This window comes from Leptopilina heterotoma, unplaced genomic scaffold, assembly GCF_015476425.1.
Source record: "Leptopilina heterotoma isolate Lh14 unplaced genomic scaffold, ASM1547642v1 Lhet_38, whole genome shotgun sequence".
NCBI classification, from domain to species: domain Eukaryota; kingdom Metazoa; phylum Arthropoda; class Insecta; order Hymenoptera; family Figitidae; genus Leptopilina; species Leptopilina heterotoma.
In genome coordinates this window covers 2,829,363-2,843,513 of record NW_025111054.1, presented here as the reverse complement: position 1 = coordinate 2,843,513, position 14,151 = coordinate 2,829,363, and the positions used below count along the sequence as shown (strand labels likewise).

At 31.4% G+C, this 14,151-nt stretch overlaps 2 protein-coding genes across 2 annotated transcripts; one reads left to right on the top strand and one right to left on the bottom strand.

Moving 5' to 3' along the window:
* Positions 1-738: 738 nt before the first annotated feature.
* Positions 739-1,677, bottom strand: LOC122505895. Its single transcript, XM_043617765.1, has one exon. The coding sequence runs from the start codon at positions 1,675-1,677 to the stop codon at positions 739-741; it is 939 nt and encodes a 312-aa protein (XP_043473700.1).
* A 10,984-nt stretch (positions 1,678-12,661) lies between these two features.
* On the top strand, positions 12,662-13,738 carry LOC122505926. Its single transcript, XM_043617811.1, has 3 exons — positions 12,662-12,984; positions 13,102-13,196; positions 13,294-13,738. Exons 1-3 carry the CDS (start codon positions 12,913-12,915, stop codon positions 13,457-13,459), a joined length of 333 nt encoding a protein of 110 aa, XP_043473746.1. The 5' UTR covers positions 12,662-12,912; the 3' UTR covers positions 13,460-13,738.
* Positions 13,739-14,151: the final 413 nt, after the last annotated feature.

Sequence of the window (14,151 nt, the reverse complement as noted above, 5' to 3'; positions counted from 1 at the left end):
AATAAAATCGAAAGCTTCTAGGCGAACGTTAACAGAAGTAAAAACTTCAATTCGACGAAATGTAAAGAAATGAGAGTCGTTACCTTAAACGAGCTCAAAATTAGGGATTAATAAAAACTTTCCTGCTCTCCTCCTTTTCATTTTAGATCAAGGGGGAATATGATCTTGGGATGTTTTTTTTTGGTATCAATTTTACGCTGGTTGGAGCTTCTGTATTGGGAGTTGAATCCGCATGTTCACAGTGGTCTTCGGTGAGGCAAGGAATGATACTCGTGTGGATCGAAGAGCATCTTTCAATTCTGCCTTCTTGACCTGTTGAAGTTGTTCGAGATGTTGTTTTGGTCTGGGCGATGTCAGTCATCTGATCTTCCGTGATGATAACTCTTCGGACGTAGCAGACTTATCTCCTCTCTCAATGACAGAATATAACTCTTTTGATTCTAGAGTTAATCCTGAAATTGTTGGTTCCTGTGCTTCGACTATTTTGTCCTCGGGCAGGCTGATTCTTCTTCTCCTTCTTCTTTAAACTTCAATATGGCTCTTTTTTGACTTTCTGGACAAGAAACCAACCAATTTGGAGATTATTGTTCTCGTGCGTAATTGACAAAGACAAAATATGAGGAGAATGCATAGTAACAACAGTCCTATATAAGATGAGTAAACAAGGACTGTTTGATTTTTTCCAATGTGCCTTTTAACGGCAAGATCCTCCAGTTGTTGTTCCAGCTCATCCAATGTTTAGGAGTTTACCCTGAAGGTGGAAAATTTCAGATCAGCCACTTCTTCCTTTTGATTGTTGTCTTTGGTCATGGTTAACAAGTGACCGTAGTTGAGAATTACTGGGGATATTTTAGTCAAATTCAGATGTAAGTCGGGTTCATAGATGATTTCTGTTTGTCCAACTTGAGAAATAGTTGCTGGGATTATTGTGTCCTGGGTTCTTGCCATGCAGCCAGGTGCCAATTTCAAGATACCGGTTCCATTAAGGTTAATCTTGATAGGGGTCATAGAATGACAAATAATTACTACATCTTCCATCTTAGAAAAAGAATATAACCAGCTGGAAAGAGTAGTTAACGACTTCCAGAAGGACTCAGAATTAACAGTAATTTGAATCTCACATGTTCTTAGATTGTCGATAGTTGGATTAATTAAAAGCGATGGTTCACAGGCTGGTCTCTCGTTCAAATCGTAGATGGGAATTCCGTTCAAACAAGCGTGGTATGATGCTGTTGATTTGCAGGATTTCCAGTCTCGCTCCGTGAGTAGAAGATAGGTGTGCTGCTCTTCATCAACAATAAGATAGTCATGTTTGGTCTTGACATAAGCTCTTATCGTTTTATTTCCTATTGCCTCTTGGATGGTAGGTAGGGGATGCATTTTCAATGCCTGATAGTTGTATTTTTCTAGTAGAGGGATATCAACGAGGATTTTTAATTGACGATTAACACATAAAATGGTGACGGTGGAGATCGGTATCAATTCTTCGATACTAACTGCAGGTCCAGGTAAGGGGAACTGTACTTCGGTAAGATGATCCTCGACGTCACGTAGGATGGGCTCCAGCTGCTTAGATGAAATCAGTCCAGGGTGTAATTTTCCTTGTCTGGCCGTATGGACCGCTTCCAGCATGGTTTGTGTGACTCGAATGTTGTGGTAAATTATTCTGTAACTCATTCTTTATCAGTTTTTAGGGTTCCCAAATATAAATCTAAAGTTTTTTTTTAAAAATCCAAAATAGCGAATTCAATATGGCGGACAAAATTCAAATTTGATCAGATTCGATTAAAACTTGTTACTCGGGGGTTTTTAGGGTCGCTGATTACGAATCTGAAGTCACTTTTTAAAAATTTAAAATGGCGGATCCAATATGGCGGAAAAAATTTTCAAATTTGATCCGATTCCCTTAAAACGTGTTACTCGGGGGCTTTTGGGGTCGCAGATTATGAATATGAAGTTACTTTGTGTTTGAGACTTCAAATTCATAATCAGATACGCTAAAAACCACCGAGTAACACTTTTTAATTAAATCTGATCAAATTAAAAAATTTGATCCGACATTTTTTGAATTTCTACAAAGTAACTTCATATTCATAATCTGCGACCCCAAAAGCCCCCGAGTAACACGTTTTAAGGGAATCGGATCAAATTTAAAAATTTTTTCCGCCATATTGGATCCGCCATTTTGAATTTTTAAAAAGTGACTTCAGATTCGTAATCAGCGACCCTAAAAACCCCCGAGTAACAAGTTTTAATCGAATCTGATCAAATTTGAATTTTGTCCGCCATATTGAATTCGCCATTTTGGATTTTTTAAAAAAAACTTTAGATTTATATTCGGGAACCCTAAAAACTGATAAAGAATGAGTTACAGAATAATTTACCTCGTTTTTTGCTTTTAATTCATAAAAGTATTTTGAGATTTTTGGACCTTTTGACTTTTGACAGTTCTATTGGCATCGGAAATGGAATTTTGCAAAAAACGCCCATCGGCATCTTAAAGTACATGAACGTAGAAATCTTTTAAGCCCTAGAACGTTTAAATCCATCAAAGCAATTTTTGTTTAGAGCTCTGTCCGTGTTGACGTGGAATGTCCCATATACAAATAAAACCTAACCATGCGTCATTGCATAATTTTATTTTCATCGCATAATTTTAAAATAATATTTAGGTTCTTCATTGCATAATTTTAAAATAATATTTAGGTTCTTCATTGCATAATTTTAAAATTTTCATTGACCCAAAATCGTGTCTCTAATAATTTTTGTCGAAAATTTGTATTTTCTATATAAAAGAAAATTTCCTTTCTGTGTATAAAATTTGGAGTTAAAATATTTAATATATTTGGAATCCTTAATATTTATAATGAAATGAGTTACCGAAGAACATTTTGCTACTTACAAAACCGTACAGATAACTTTCATAACTTACTTTTTTTTTTTTACTTTTGATAACTTTCATATCATTTCCATTAAATTTGATCTATTCACAAAATTATTAATTACAATTCTGTCAAACGCTGTCAAACGCACTCACTTCATTCTTTCATATCAAGAACGCAACTTGTTTCCTATCGTCTGTTCACAACCAGACACAAGAAGAAACTTTTATTACAATTTTAGTTTTATTTCTTTCTAGTAATTTTCAATCATCAAAATACAATTTTTCTTTAAAATGAATTTTATTTCTCTACTGTAAATGATCGTAAATGAAAAGCAAAGAAACCAAGAAAATGGACGTATTAAAAAAAGAAAATTAAACTGTTTAATATTTTTAATAAAAAAAAAGAAAAACTAGAAAATTGTTAATAATGGAAAATTTACACGTAAACTGTAAATTTTCTATGAAATTATTTTCTCATGCAGTTTCTAATTGATTGGTTAATTTTTTAAAAGAATTTTTGAATTTGGATGATTTTGACGATAGAAATATTTATAAAATTAAGTTCCTATCTAAATTATAAGATTATTCGAAACATCAATGATTTCTTTCAAGTAAATATTTAATCATTAGTACGTCTGTAGGAGTTAAAGTTCTTCATGTTTTGTTATAATTTGAATTACCATAAATTTGTTCAAAGAAAATTTTATTTTTTTTTACTAACGGCGGTTTTCGCAGGAATTCAATTGTTTGGAGAAGATTGTAGTGGGATTCGTTGCAGCGACTCAATTGTTTTCATAAACGAATAAATCAATTATTCGGTAATTCATTATAATCAATTTTATCAGAAAACATTCAAGAAGAATTCAATCATTTAATTACAAAAAAAAATATATAAATATTGAACAATTAAATGTTCGTTAAAATTGAATTCTCATAAAGAATTTACTCAACAAAATTTCAAATAACTCGATTATTTTAACGAATTTTAATAAAAATTTTAAGAATAACTACGTTTATCGAGGAACTTCATTGAAATATTGTATAAAGAACCTTTATTTAATATCTTGCAATGAATTTTATTATCTATGAAAGTAATTAAAAAAAGAGGAATTTTATTTTGTACATATTTCCATTTTTATGAGATTTATAAGCTACACGAGTAATTCAATAACTGAATAGTAAATTACTTCTACAAGAAACTTTTCTGAATAAAATCTCAGTCCCTGATACTTTAAGAATATAACAGGGTGTCCAGCGATTTTTAAAAAAGAAATTTCAAGGACTATCCAAGGTCTTCAAGGTGCCAAATAATTTATTTTAAGGTCCATTTTAGGGTACTAATCCTCAAAATATTTGTTATTTATAGTAAAGTCTAATAGAGTAAGTCTCTTTATAAGTTTTCCTCAATAACTTTATTTCAAGTAAAATTTTCACTTACTCTCTGACTTTAAATACTAATTTAATTTAGTGGATGACCTTTACTTTTGAATGGGTAAATTTTACTGATAAATAATCATTTCTGCTAATTTTAGTGAAATTTGCTAAGTTAGAAAGCAGGAAGTCGGTGACTGATTCAAATTGGTAAATATTTTCACTAATTGAAATTTAGAGAATACTTAAACAATTTATTAATTTCTACATACATACAATAGTTATTCATAAACAACTTTAAATACAATTTATTGATAAAATATTAGAAATATAAATAACATAGATTTAAGAAACATCAATCAAAATTGTTTAAAACAATTGAATTCTTTTGGAGATTTCGATTAAAAATAATTGATACACAAATTATTAAATGAAGAAAATTTTGGCACTAATTAAAATTTTGCAATGAGGTCTATTTAAAAAGATTTTGAAATAATTGAATTCTCGTGATGAATATTGTTATTCAACAAGATAACTGAAATATTGACGAGCATTCAACTTAAACATCGAGAAAATAAATCTCACTTTTATGAATTTAAAATTTTCAGGGTATTGTCATAAAATTCCAGTACTTTTCAAGGTAGCTGGACACCCTGCATAATCTTGTATTTTCATAGGTAACCTTCCTATGTTTTATTAAAATAAGAAACAAAAATATGCACAAGGTTGACAGTAAAAGACAAAGAACAAAATTTACTTACCCTCGGGTCGAATTCAGCTCTGATAAGATCCGAAAGGATGTTACGGCATCATTGTATTTAAGCAGCCCAATTACTGCTTCCACTGAAGGGCCTCGTTGGGCATACTCCCTCTTTCGTCTTTCCCTCTCCAACAAAATAGAGGTAGCAGTGGAGTTAGCACCACCGCAAGCCTCGTCAACAACACCTTGTTCGTTATTCCGGACAGAGTTCTCAGTAAGGAGTATCTTCAACAATTTGCCCCTCCTGGCCATATGCCTCTTTTCGGGATAAATTTGGAAGATTACTCCAGCCCTCCAAAGAGTATCCTGAAAATCCTCCGCGTCGATGGGATCGGGCTCAGAATCGGAAAAGGCCTTAGAGCAATCCAATTCTTCCACATCACACACACTTAAGTTAGGAAGGGACATAATAAAAAAATAAAATTATATACTATACTTTGTAGTAATAATAAAAGGAAAGGGAATCCGAATTTACACTTAATTCACTTTCAGACACTACACCACTCACGATAACCAAGCGCGCTCGCGTAAAACAGGGAATACTCAATCACCAGCTTGAGTTAAGAGCGTCGACGATAAGACTGACTGGACCACGATACCTTGCGACGCCGTGAACTAATCGCGTGACGGACTCTAGGCATTATGCATGGTTGCCACATTGTGAAGGATCAAACTCAATATACTATCAAATATAGTCAAATTAAATGGTCCACAATGATAATCTGCATACCTCATTCCCGCAATAAGTAGTATTTTTATTTTACCAAATTATTGGTATTTGCTTATCGCTACTATTTGGTTACCAATTATCAATATATTATTGTTCTTGTTGTTAAAATTGTAATGTTCAAATGTTCAACTATCAACTTAATTTTGACAACAAATAAAACGAAAAAAAAAATTTTCTTTTATGTTATATAAGACAATAAGATTGCCTGATAGGATATTCAAGAATTTCGAAAAAAAAGGGAAAAGAACATTGTACAATAAGCACCTTCATATTGTTTTTCAAAAAAAAAAATTTTTCCTTTGCCCAAAGAAGGTATTAAAAGAAATGAAATAAATACTAAAAACATTAGTAAAACATAAAAGTTAAATATTATTGAATGCAACGAATCTTTTAAAAGAGTTTTAAGTCTCACTCAAAGTGAGATAGTTAATTGCTAATCCTTATGCTAACAAAACGCAACATATAGTTCTTTTAACATAAGTAACGTTTCTGTATTCATTACTAATAGTAAGTGGTCGTTTAACAGTAAAATAAATAAAAATTGTCTCAATAATTTTGTCATTTCACATAATATATATGTTGTTAAAATAATTCAATGGATAAGTAAAATTTGCTGCTATTGTTAGAAAACGAAAATTTTTTAGAAAATTATTTGTTAGTAAAAAAAAATTTTTTTGTCGACATATTACTATTATTATTACTAAAATTTTAATACTATTTGAAATAGTATTATTCTTACTATCCATTTTATTATTTCTTATTAATTGAACAAACCGTTAGGTACATTCTAAAGGAATTGAATTGATTCAGGAAGTTGCTTTTGGGGACAAAAGCGGGAATTTTTGCGGTGGATTGTTACACATTAGAGGTTAATCTGGCAACGTTGCACAATTGTCAAAATTCTTTAGCTTCAAGACTTGCTATCAAGCAGCAAGCCTTGAAGTTGGAAACATGACACCCTGATAAGCCGAGCTTTGTCAGCATTGAATGTCCACGTTCGTAGCCTTCAACCAGCACTAAATGAAATCATAAAATATAAATTTAAAGTTCCTAATTTTGTCTCCAAAATTATTTTATGCATTACAGAATTGAAATGAGGAAATGAAACGTTAAAATTACGGATTGTTGCAGCAATGTTGCGAAGCCAAAATGGCGATAACCAACATTGTAGCAACATCAAAATTATGGAATATTGCAGCAATGTTGCGAAGCCAAAATGGCAATAACCAACATTGTAGCAACATAAAAATTATGGAATATTACAGCAATGTTGCGAAGCAAAATATGCAGCTCGAAAAGAAAAGAAAGAGGAAATTATTTTATAAGAAATGAAACCAAAATCATATTCGTCATAAGTACATGCACATGTGGTTGAATGATTGTAATGACGCACACATGCATGGATTTCTCGGCATATAGCATACACTGATGCTCTCACGGACTCCGTTCGTTATAAGACTCACAACGACATACGAACTTTCAGTCACGCACACCAACACATGCTCCATGCTCGCCTCTACTCGCTGTTTTCTTCTTATAAAACCCTCCCCTTTTCCCTCAGGCCCACAAGCTACGCTGCAATATAATAACAAACGCACGTGCGTTTTGACAGTCTGACTCAATTGGCTGATTTTACGCATCACTAATCGATCAACTTGTGATCGGAAATTACATACAACTGAGCAACTCCACCAATTTAATTGTTAATTCACACAATTGTATGGTTGTTAATTAATTTAAACAACCATCACAATTGGGAAATTGTTGTATTTAATAAAATGATGAAATTATTTTTCATTAATTATGAGGAGGTATTTTCAAAAAAAATATCAAATGACGGTCGTTTCCGTTCACACGAAACTGTCTATGCATTTTAGAATCAGCGAAAAATTGCAACGTCCAATGGGCCGCGAATTCCTTCCTACTCCTGAAAAATAAAATTTCCTCGTTTGCAAAATTGTCCCACTCTGGAGGTAAAACAAGGACTAGAGGCTAGTCAAAATCTTTTAATCGAGGCAGTACAACTTCTCGTTTCTCTCGAGCAACATCTCTCCTGGCTCTAGCTTGGCAAGTGTTGTGAGAAATAAGAACGCCGCGACTTAGCCCGTCTGCGAGTCGGACCCCCGTGTAGAACTTATTAAGTAGAACGCGAAAGGCGGACGAAAAATTAAATTCTTCTAACCGACGGAGTCCTTCGAGAATTGTGTCGGAAGAAAATCGGTTATAATTATTAAATTAATTATAGCAGATTTTGTTTGTGTGAAAACCGGCCAGCCCGAGCGTGTAGCGCCTGCGCCGTTCCGATACAACGGCCTTGATATAAAAAATTTGTTTTAAATACATTTTTTTTGAATTTCTTAAATATAAAGAAAAACATTTAAGTTCAAACTCTCAACTTGAACTTAAAGACTAAAATTACGTTGTGTGCCAACAACAACGGAAGTTTGTTTCGCCCGACGGCAGCTGATTGTGACACCACTGTCGCCGGTAGAGTAAGTAATGTATCGTTCTTAATTTTGCACCACACAAAAATAAACCTCTTTATTTTCTCAAGCTAATTTTCTCTCTTTTACTCACCTTTATTCCTCACACAAACATTCTAAAAAAGCAGTGCGTATCTTTTAAAAGTGGAAAAACGGACCTACAATTCAAACAAATTCCCGAGAGAATTTGGCAGCTTGGTGCCTCCCCAAATTCAGAAATAAAAAAGGGGCCATCTCAAAAGCCCAAATTAAATATTTATTCTGGTTTGTAACAGTTAAAGTATAAGAAATAACGTAAAAATTTTTTTTTTGTTTAAAATTTGTATAAATAAAAATGAACAAAGAGTCATTATGTGATACATTTCTCATTTAGAAAAGTTCTAGGTTAAATTAATTTTTAATATGTACGAGACTTTCGTTGAAAACCGAGACAAGACTAATATAAGTCTCGGTCTCGCCTCGATTTTTTTTGTCGTCTCGTCTTGTATGCAACCCTAAGAGTCAAGGAAAAAAAATAAAAAAAATACAAATTAAAAAAAATAATTGTTTAAAATTAATAACTGATAATAATATAATAATAATTTTATACTTGGGGAATTTAGAAGAAGAATAAAATGAATTAAAATAAATTTGGTCAAATGTCCTTTAACAATATTATATAAGAATAATAATTAATATTAATTATGGACACCAAACTTTAGACTAGATGATAAGATGATTTAGTTAATTAAAAATTTAATCCCATATAATAAAATTAAACATTGAGAACAGGAATGCGTCCTGTAAATTCTATATAGGTACCTAACCGTTAAAAATATTTTGACATTGAAGAAAAAGATAGAAATGCCGATACCCCACAAAATTTAATTTTCAAAGCAAACAAATGAATGCAGATAATTTGCTAACGGAAGGGAAACTTACGATTATTATAATGACTGGGAAAAATTATTATTGAGATTGTTATCAATGAACTGATATTTGATCAACTAATCATAAACCAGCAAATAACACGCGCGCTAGCACGCGGAACGCAGCATTTAATTTGCAATGCAAACTACAATATTTTTAGTAACGAACATAAAGTTTTGTTTTGTCTTGTTTTTTTTTAATAGTTCGAATTATTTATATTTCTCCATCAACGTTTTTCTTTTAATAATAACGATTCAAAAAAAAGAACAATTACCAAATTAAAATTAATTGATTTTATTTAGTTTCTTTGCTTTGCCGTACCAAGTTCCGAAATAAAGCCCGAATTGTAAACATTCACAAAATGTATGAGGATAAAACTGACACCCAGTTGTCAGCACCCGCAAAAAAATTTTTTTTTTAGATCTTCGTCCGACTCCATTGCTAGGCATAGGGCCTCCCTTATGACACGCCCCCGTCCAATCGAACGGCTTCTGTGGTTTTATTGGGCCTGGCCGCGGGCAAATGAGAAAACTCCCCGCACTGAGAAAATTGTTTAATTTTCTGATTTATCTGTGGGATATTTCAACTGACTCGGATCAGTTATTTAAACAAATAGCGTCCTTTTATGATGTAGACAAAATAACATTATATTATTCTTCTTTTGAATGTTTGCTGGAAAATTATGCTTTTCCCCCTTTTTTTTAATTATGCGCATTAAGGAAATTCCCTACCTCTTTTTTTATTATTCTGTGGTTTCAAGAAAAAAATAATTCGATAAAACAATATTGATTATCCATAATATTATACATAATATGACAGATTATAAAGAAAAATAATAAAATCATTCATTTCCAAAAAAAAGTTTAAAATATTGAATCACTATTTACTTTTAAGTTATTAATTTTTTTTCCCTTTTTTTTAACGTTACCGATAAAAATAAGTTATAATGACGTTGTCATCGACTAAAATCGTAATAGAAAGTAATTTCGAAACTGACCACACATATTCCGAGCGCTGACAATCAAAATCAAAATACGTAACCTAAAAGGACTGAAAGTGTCAAATATATTGAAATAATAAGAAATAATTATGAATATATATATTAAGTGAAAAGAATACTAGGTTTTCAAACTATTTTATTGTAAGTATATAACTGCTGAGTTTTCAATATGATTGTCTTAAATTCAGCACATTTAAAGTGCTGAAAACCAGCATGCTTGCTCTTGAATTTCAGCCAAAAATATGATTTGAAATTAAACACAGGCTGCCTTAAAATGTTGCATCTTAAATTAAGGTATTCCTTATGCCTTAAATTAAGACTTTCCTTTTAATGTGTATATCTATCTAGTTTTATAACTGTCTACTATTATTTGTAAAATAAGTAATTGCAGGCTTCTCACTCTTTTCTGAATTCAAAAATAGTAGGAAAAAGTAGCTTTTAGAGGTTCAAATAGTAGGAAAAAGTAGCATTTAAAAGATTAAAACAGTAGGAAAAGTAGTAAAGTAAAAGTGTGAAAAATAAGTTTTTTTTGTACTAATATGCCAAACATAGGAAAAATAATCTAAGTTTTCTAAATAGCAACAATAAGTATAAATAAGTGACACATGTTTGTAAGGGTTTTTGAGGCCACTGATTACGAATATGATGTTAAATAGCCAATTTGACAGTTGACAGCTGTCAACTTCTCTAAAAAGTGATCGTTGTTTTTTTATATGTAAAAAAGTCAGTAATAAGGTTTTTGAGGTCTCTAATTACGAAGAAGATATCAAATTTGAATTTTTTTTTTTGAATTTTTTTTTCAAAATAATAAAAATTATCGTCTTCCTTATTTTAACTTTTATAATAACAAAGAAATCAGTTTTTTCATATTTTTACTCTTGTTTCTTTTGACTTTAAAAATTTTTTTACATCACTTCTAATCAACTTATGACTTTTTTGTTTTCACCATCTTTAAGAGCGTTTCAAACTTTATACGAATCAAAAAAAATGTTTTTCTGACACGTAAGGTCCCTTCTCATAGACCAGGTCACATATATAATTATTTGAATCTTTTTCTATTTCATGCTTTACTTTCGCAAACGATATTCCCGAATGTATTGTGCACTGAGCTTTAAACGATGGAAAACTGTAAATCTGTATTTAAAATATGTATATTTCAGAAAAATATTTTTCGGAAATTTATTGAAAAAAAATTTCGACTCATAATTTCTTGAAAAAGTAGCTTTTAGTAGCCTTTCATTGAAAAAGTAGCAAAAAGTAGTAAATAGTAGAGGAGTGAGAAGCCTGTAATTGTGTAATAAGATAAAATAATATATGAAATCTTATTAATTAATTACTAAATGTTGTAAATTATCGCGGAAGAGAATTAAGTTTCTAACTAGGTAGGAAGATTTTACAATTTGAATAGAAAATATTCATAACGAATAAAAACAAATTCCAACTGTAATTGAGAAACAGTTCACTGCAAAATGACAGTACATAATATAGCAATCCCGCAGCAAATAAATACTGTAAATTTATAGGACTTCACATTAATAAGACTATGCTGCAAAACCAACAGATCATGTTGTGAATTCGCAGCACTTCGGGAAAAGTAGATTCACATCATCACCCTGTTGGATAGTTCTTTCTTATACTTTCGTTGCAAAATCACAACAGAACTTTCCAATAGCGTACACCGTTAAGAAAGAATTGAAATTCACGTTATTAAATTTTCACGTTTGTGTTATTGAATTTTCATTTTTATATTATAAAATGTTTGACACGTATGAAATAAGACATAATATTATTTCGTGAAATATTATTTATTCTCTTATTTAAATTTTATTTAATTATTTAATTAAATTAAATAGTATAGGCATCATTTACTCATTTTTCGAAAGAATTCATATCTTCCTCTAAAAGAATTTTTTTTTGATAGGGAAAATAATTTTAATGTCAGTAAATTGTCAAAGAAATTAATAAACTGAAACTTGAGATCGTATTGTATATTATATTAAAATTAAATCATTTTTTTTAACTCTATACAAGTGATATAATAAAAATTTTGAATTATATGTGCAAATTGTATGAACAAATACTTTTGTTTTTCTTTTTAGGTTTTAAATATTTTTTTTTTGAAAATTAATACTTGTTTTTTTTTTCTTTACTTGTAGTTGACTCTAGGGTGATTGTATTACCACGAATGTGCTTAAAGTTTTACGCGTAATTACTACGCCATGCCTATCAAGGTCCGTGAATTATTAAGGACGTTCCAAAATCTAAGTTTTGTTACTATATTTTATAGTTTATTGTTTGTCAATTAAAATTACATCTTAGCAAATTTTTTTTTATTGAAATTATTTGATTATTATTAATAAAAAAAAATAATAATTATTTTTTTTAGCAATTGCAATGAAGATTTTACAAGCGCTTGCGCGCGTGTATCCTTGCTAGTTTTAAATAAATTTTGCTTAATTAAAATTAGTTTGTAAATTCAATTCCGGTATAGAAGATGTCCATTGTTTTGATCGAATAGTATTATTTGTTTATATAAATACATCATTTCTTTAACCCTCGCGGGCTCGAGCCGGGTCCGAGGGTTAAATGGACCAAAACATATTGTAGTTAATCTTAAATGTGTTTGACTGTGCACCAATAATTTCCCCTTTTTTTATTAGGATTGCAGTAGAATATGGCCCCTGGGTTCCAGCGCCCGAGCGGATAAATTCCACCTTGGGATGGGGTTTTATTGAAAGGCTGCTATGGAATAGTCCGCCCAGGACATATTCGCGAATGATTTGGCGTCAGGAATATTTCTGGCGCAAAAGCACAGGCGAATACCTACATAGGGGATTTTGGGCAACGGTAGATAATTGATTTTTTTCTTAAAATTCTTTTCTCTTTCTCTCCCTTTTTTTAACACAAGGAAAATTTCAATCTATCCATTTACCCTTTCTCTCTCTTAAAAAAAATTTTTTTTAGAGCTCCTTCCGGGATCCGGCCATGCTAAAGAGTGAGGATGGCCACATGAAAATTATGGTCGGAGGGGAAGTCAATTGTGTTGAAGAGGAGGAAATGTATGTAAATTTCCTTTTCCTTTTTTTTAATGTTAGTTAGAACTAATGCATGAGTTTTAACTCTATTGACGAGGTCTCTCTTTTCTTTTTTTTTTAGTTTCTTGCAGGATCTTTTGGCCCGTTACCCACCGCGTTTTGGGGCCTATGCCGTTCGGGAGGAATATTTCATTTCGTTTATAGAAGAGTTCCTCCCCATAAATGGAGAAATGACATGCTTCAGATTCCGGTGGCAGTTGGTGAGGATGAATAAAACAAACTTTTAAATAATTTGTTCATGAATTCGTGTTGCCAGTGAGTTCATAAAAGATTTTTTTTAGTGTTATAATATTCCTGTTGACAAGGCCTGGGAGACAATAGGCCATCGCTCACTAGCGGAGGGGCGACAGGCTCGGTGGCAGATGAGGAGGAGGGCTTACCTCCTTAGACGAAGAGAGGCAGACATCCGGGGGGGACTTCCGCGACATTTAGGGGTTTAGGAGAAACCGTAGTCCCTAAGACATCCTTTCTCTTTTTTTTAAATAGTATACATATACACTCATGAAATCCATCCACCATAAAAGCAATCCCTCCAAATAATGTCCCTTAACTGTTGGCAAAAATAATCTCATTGTGAAAGGAATAATTTCAATTGATTTGACAATTGTAGACATGTCAAATAATTTGAAAAGCTTAACTATTTATCGAACAATACCAGGATAATTTACATAATTTTTTTATACAATAATTAAAAAAAAGTATAAATTTAACAATTAATAATAAGAAATAATAAAAAAATCCCTTTTTTTTAGTAGTGAACAAAATCATTTAATAATTAAGAATATAACTAAAAGGAATTTCCTTTCGATAGAGAAGAATTCTTCCTAGACAAATGTTAAAAAGAAAATCCACCCACATAACAGGATTCCCTTCCACCTGAGTAGACCGCTTTGTGAGTTTCTTTCAATTATGTCTTAAG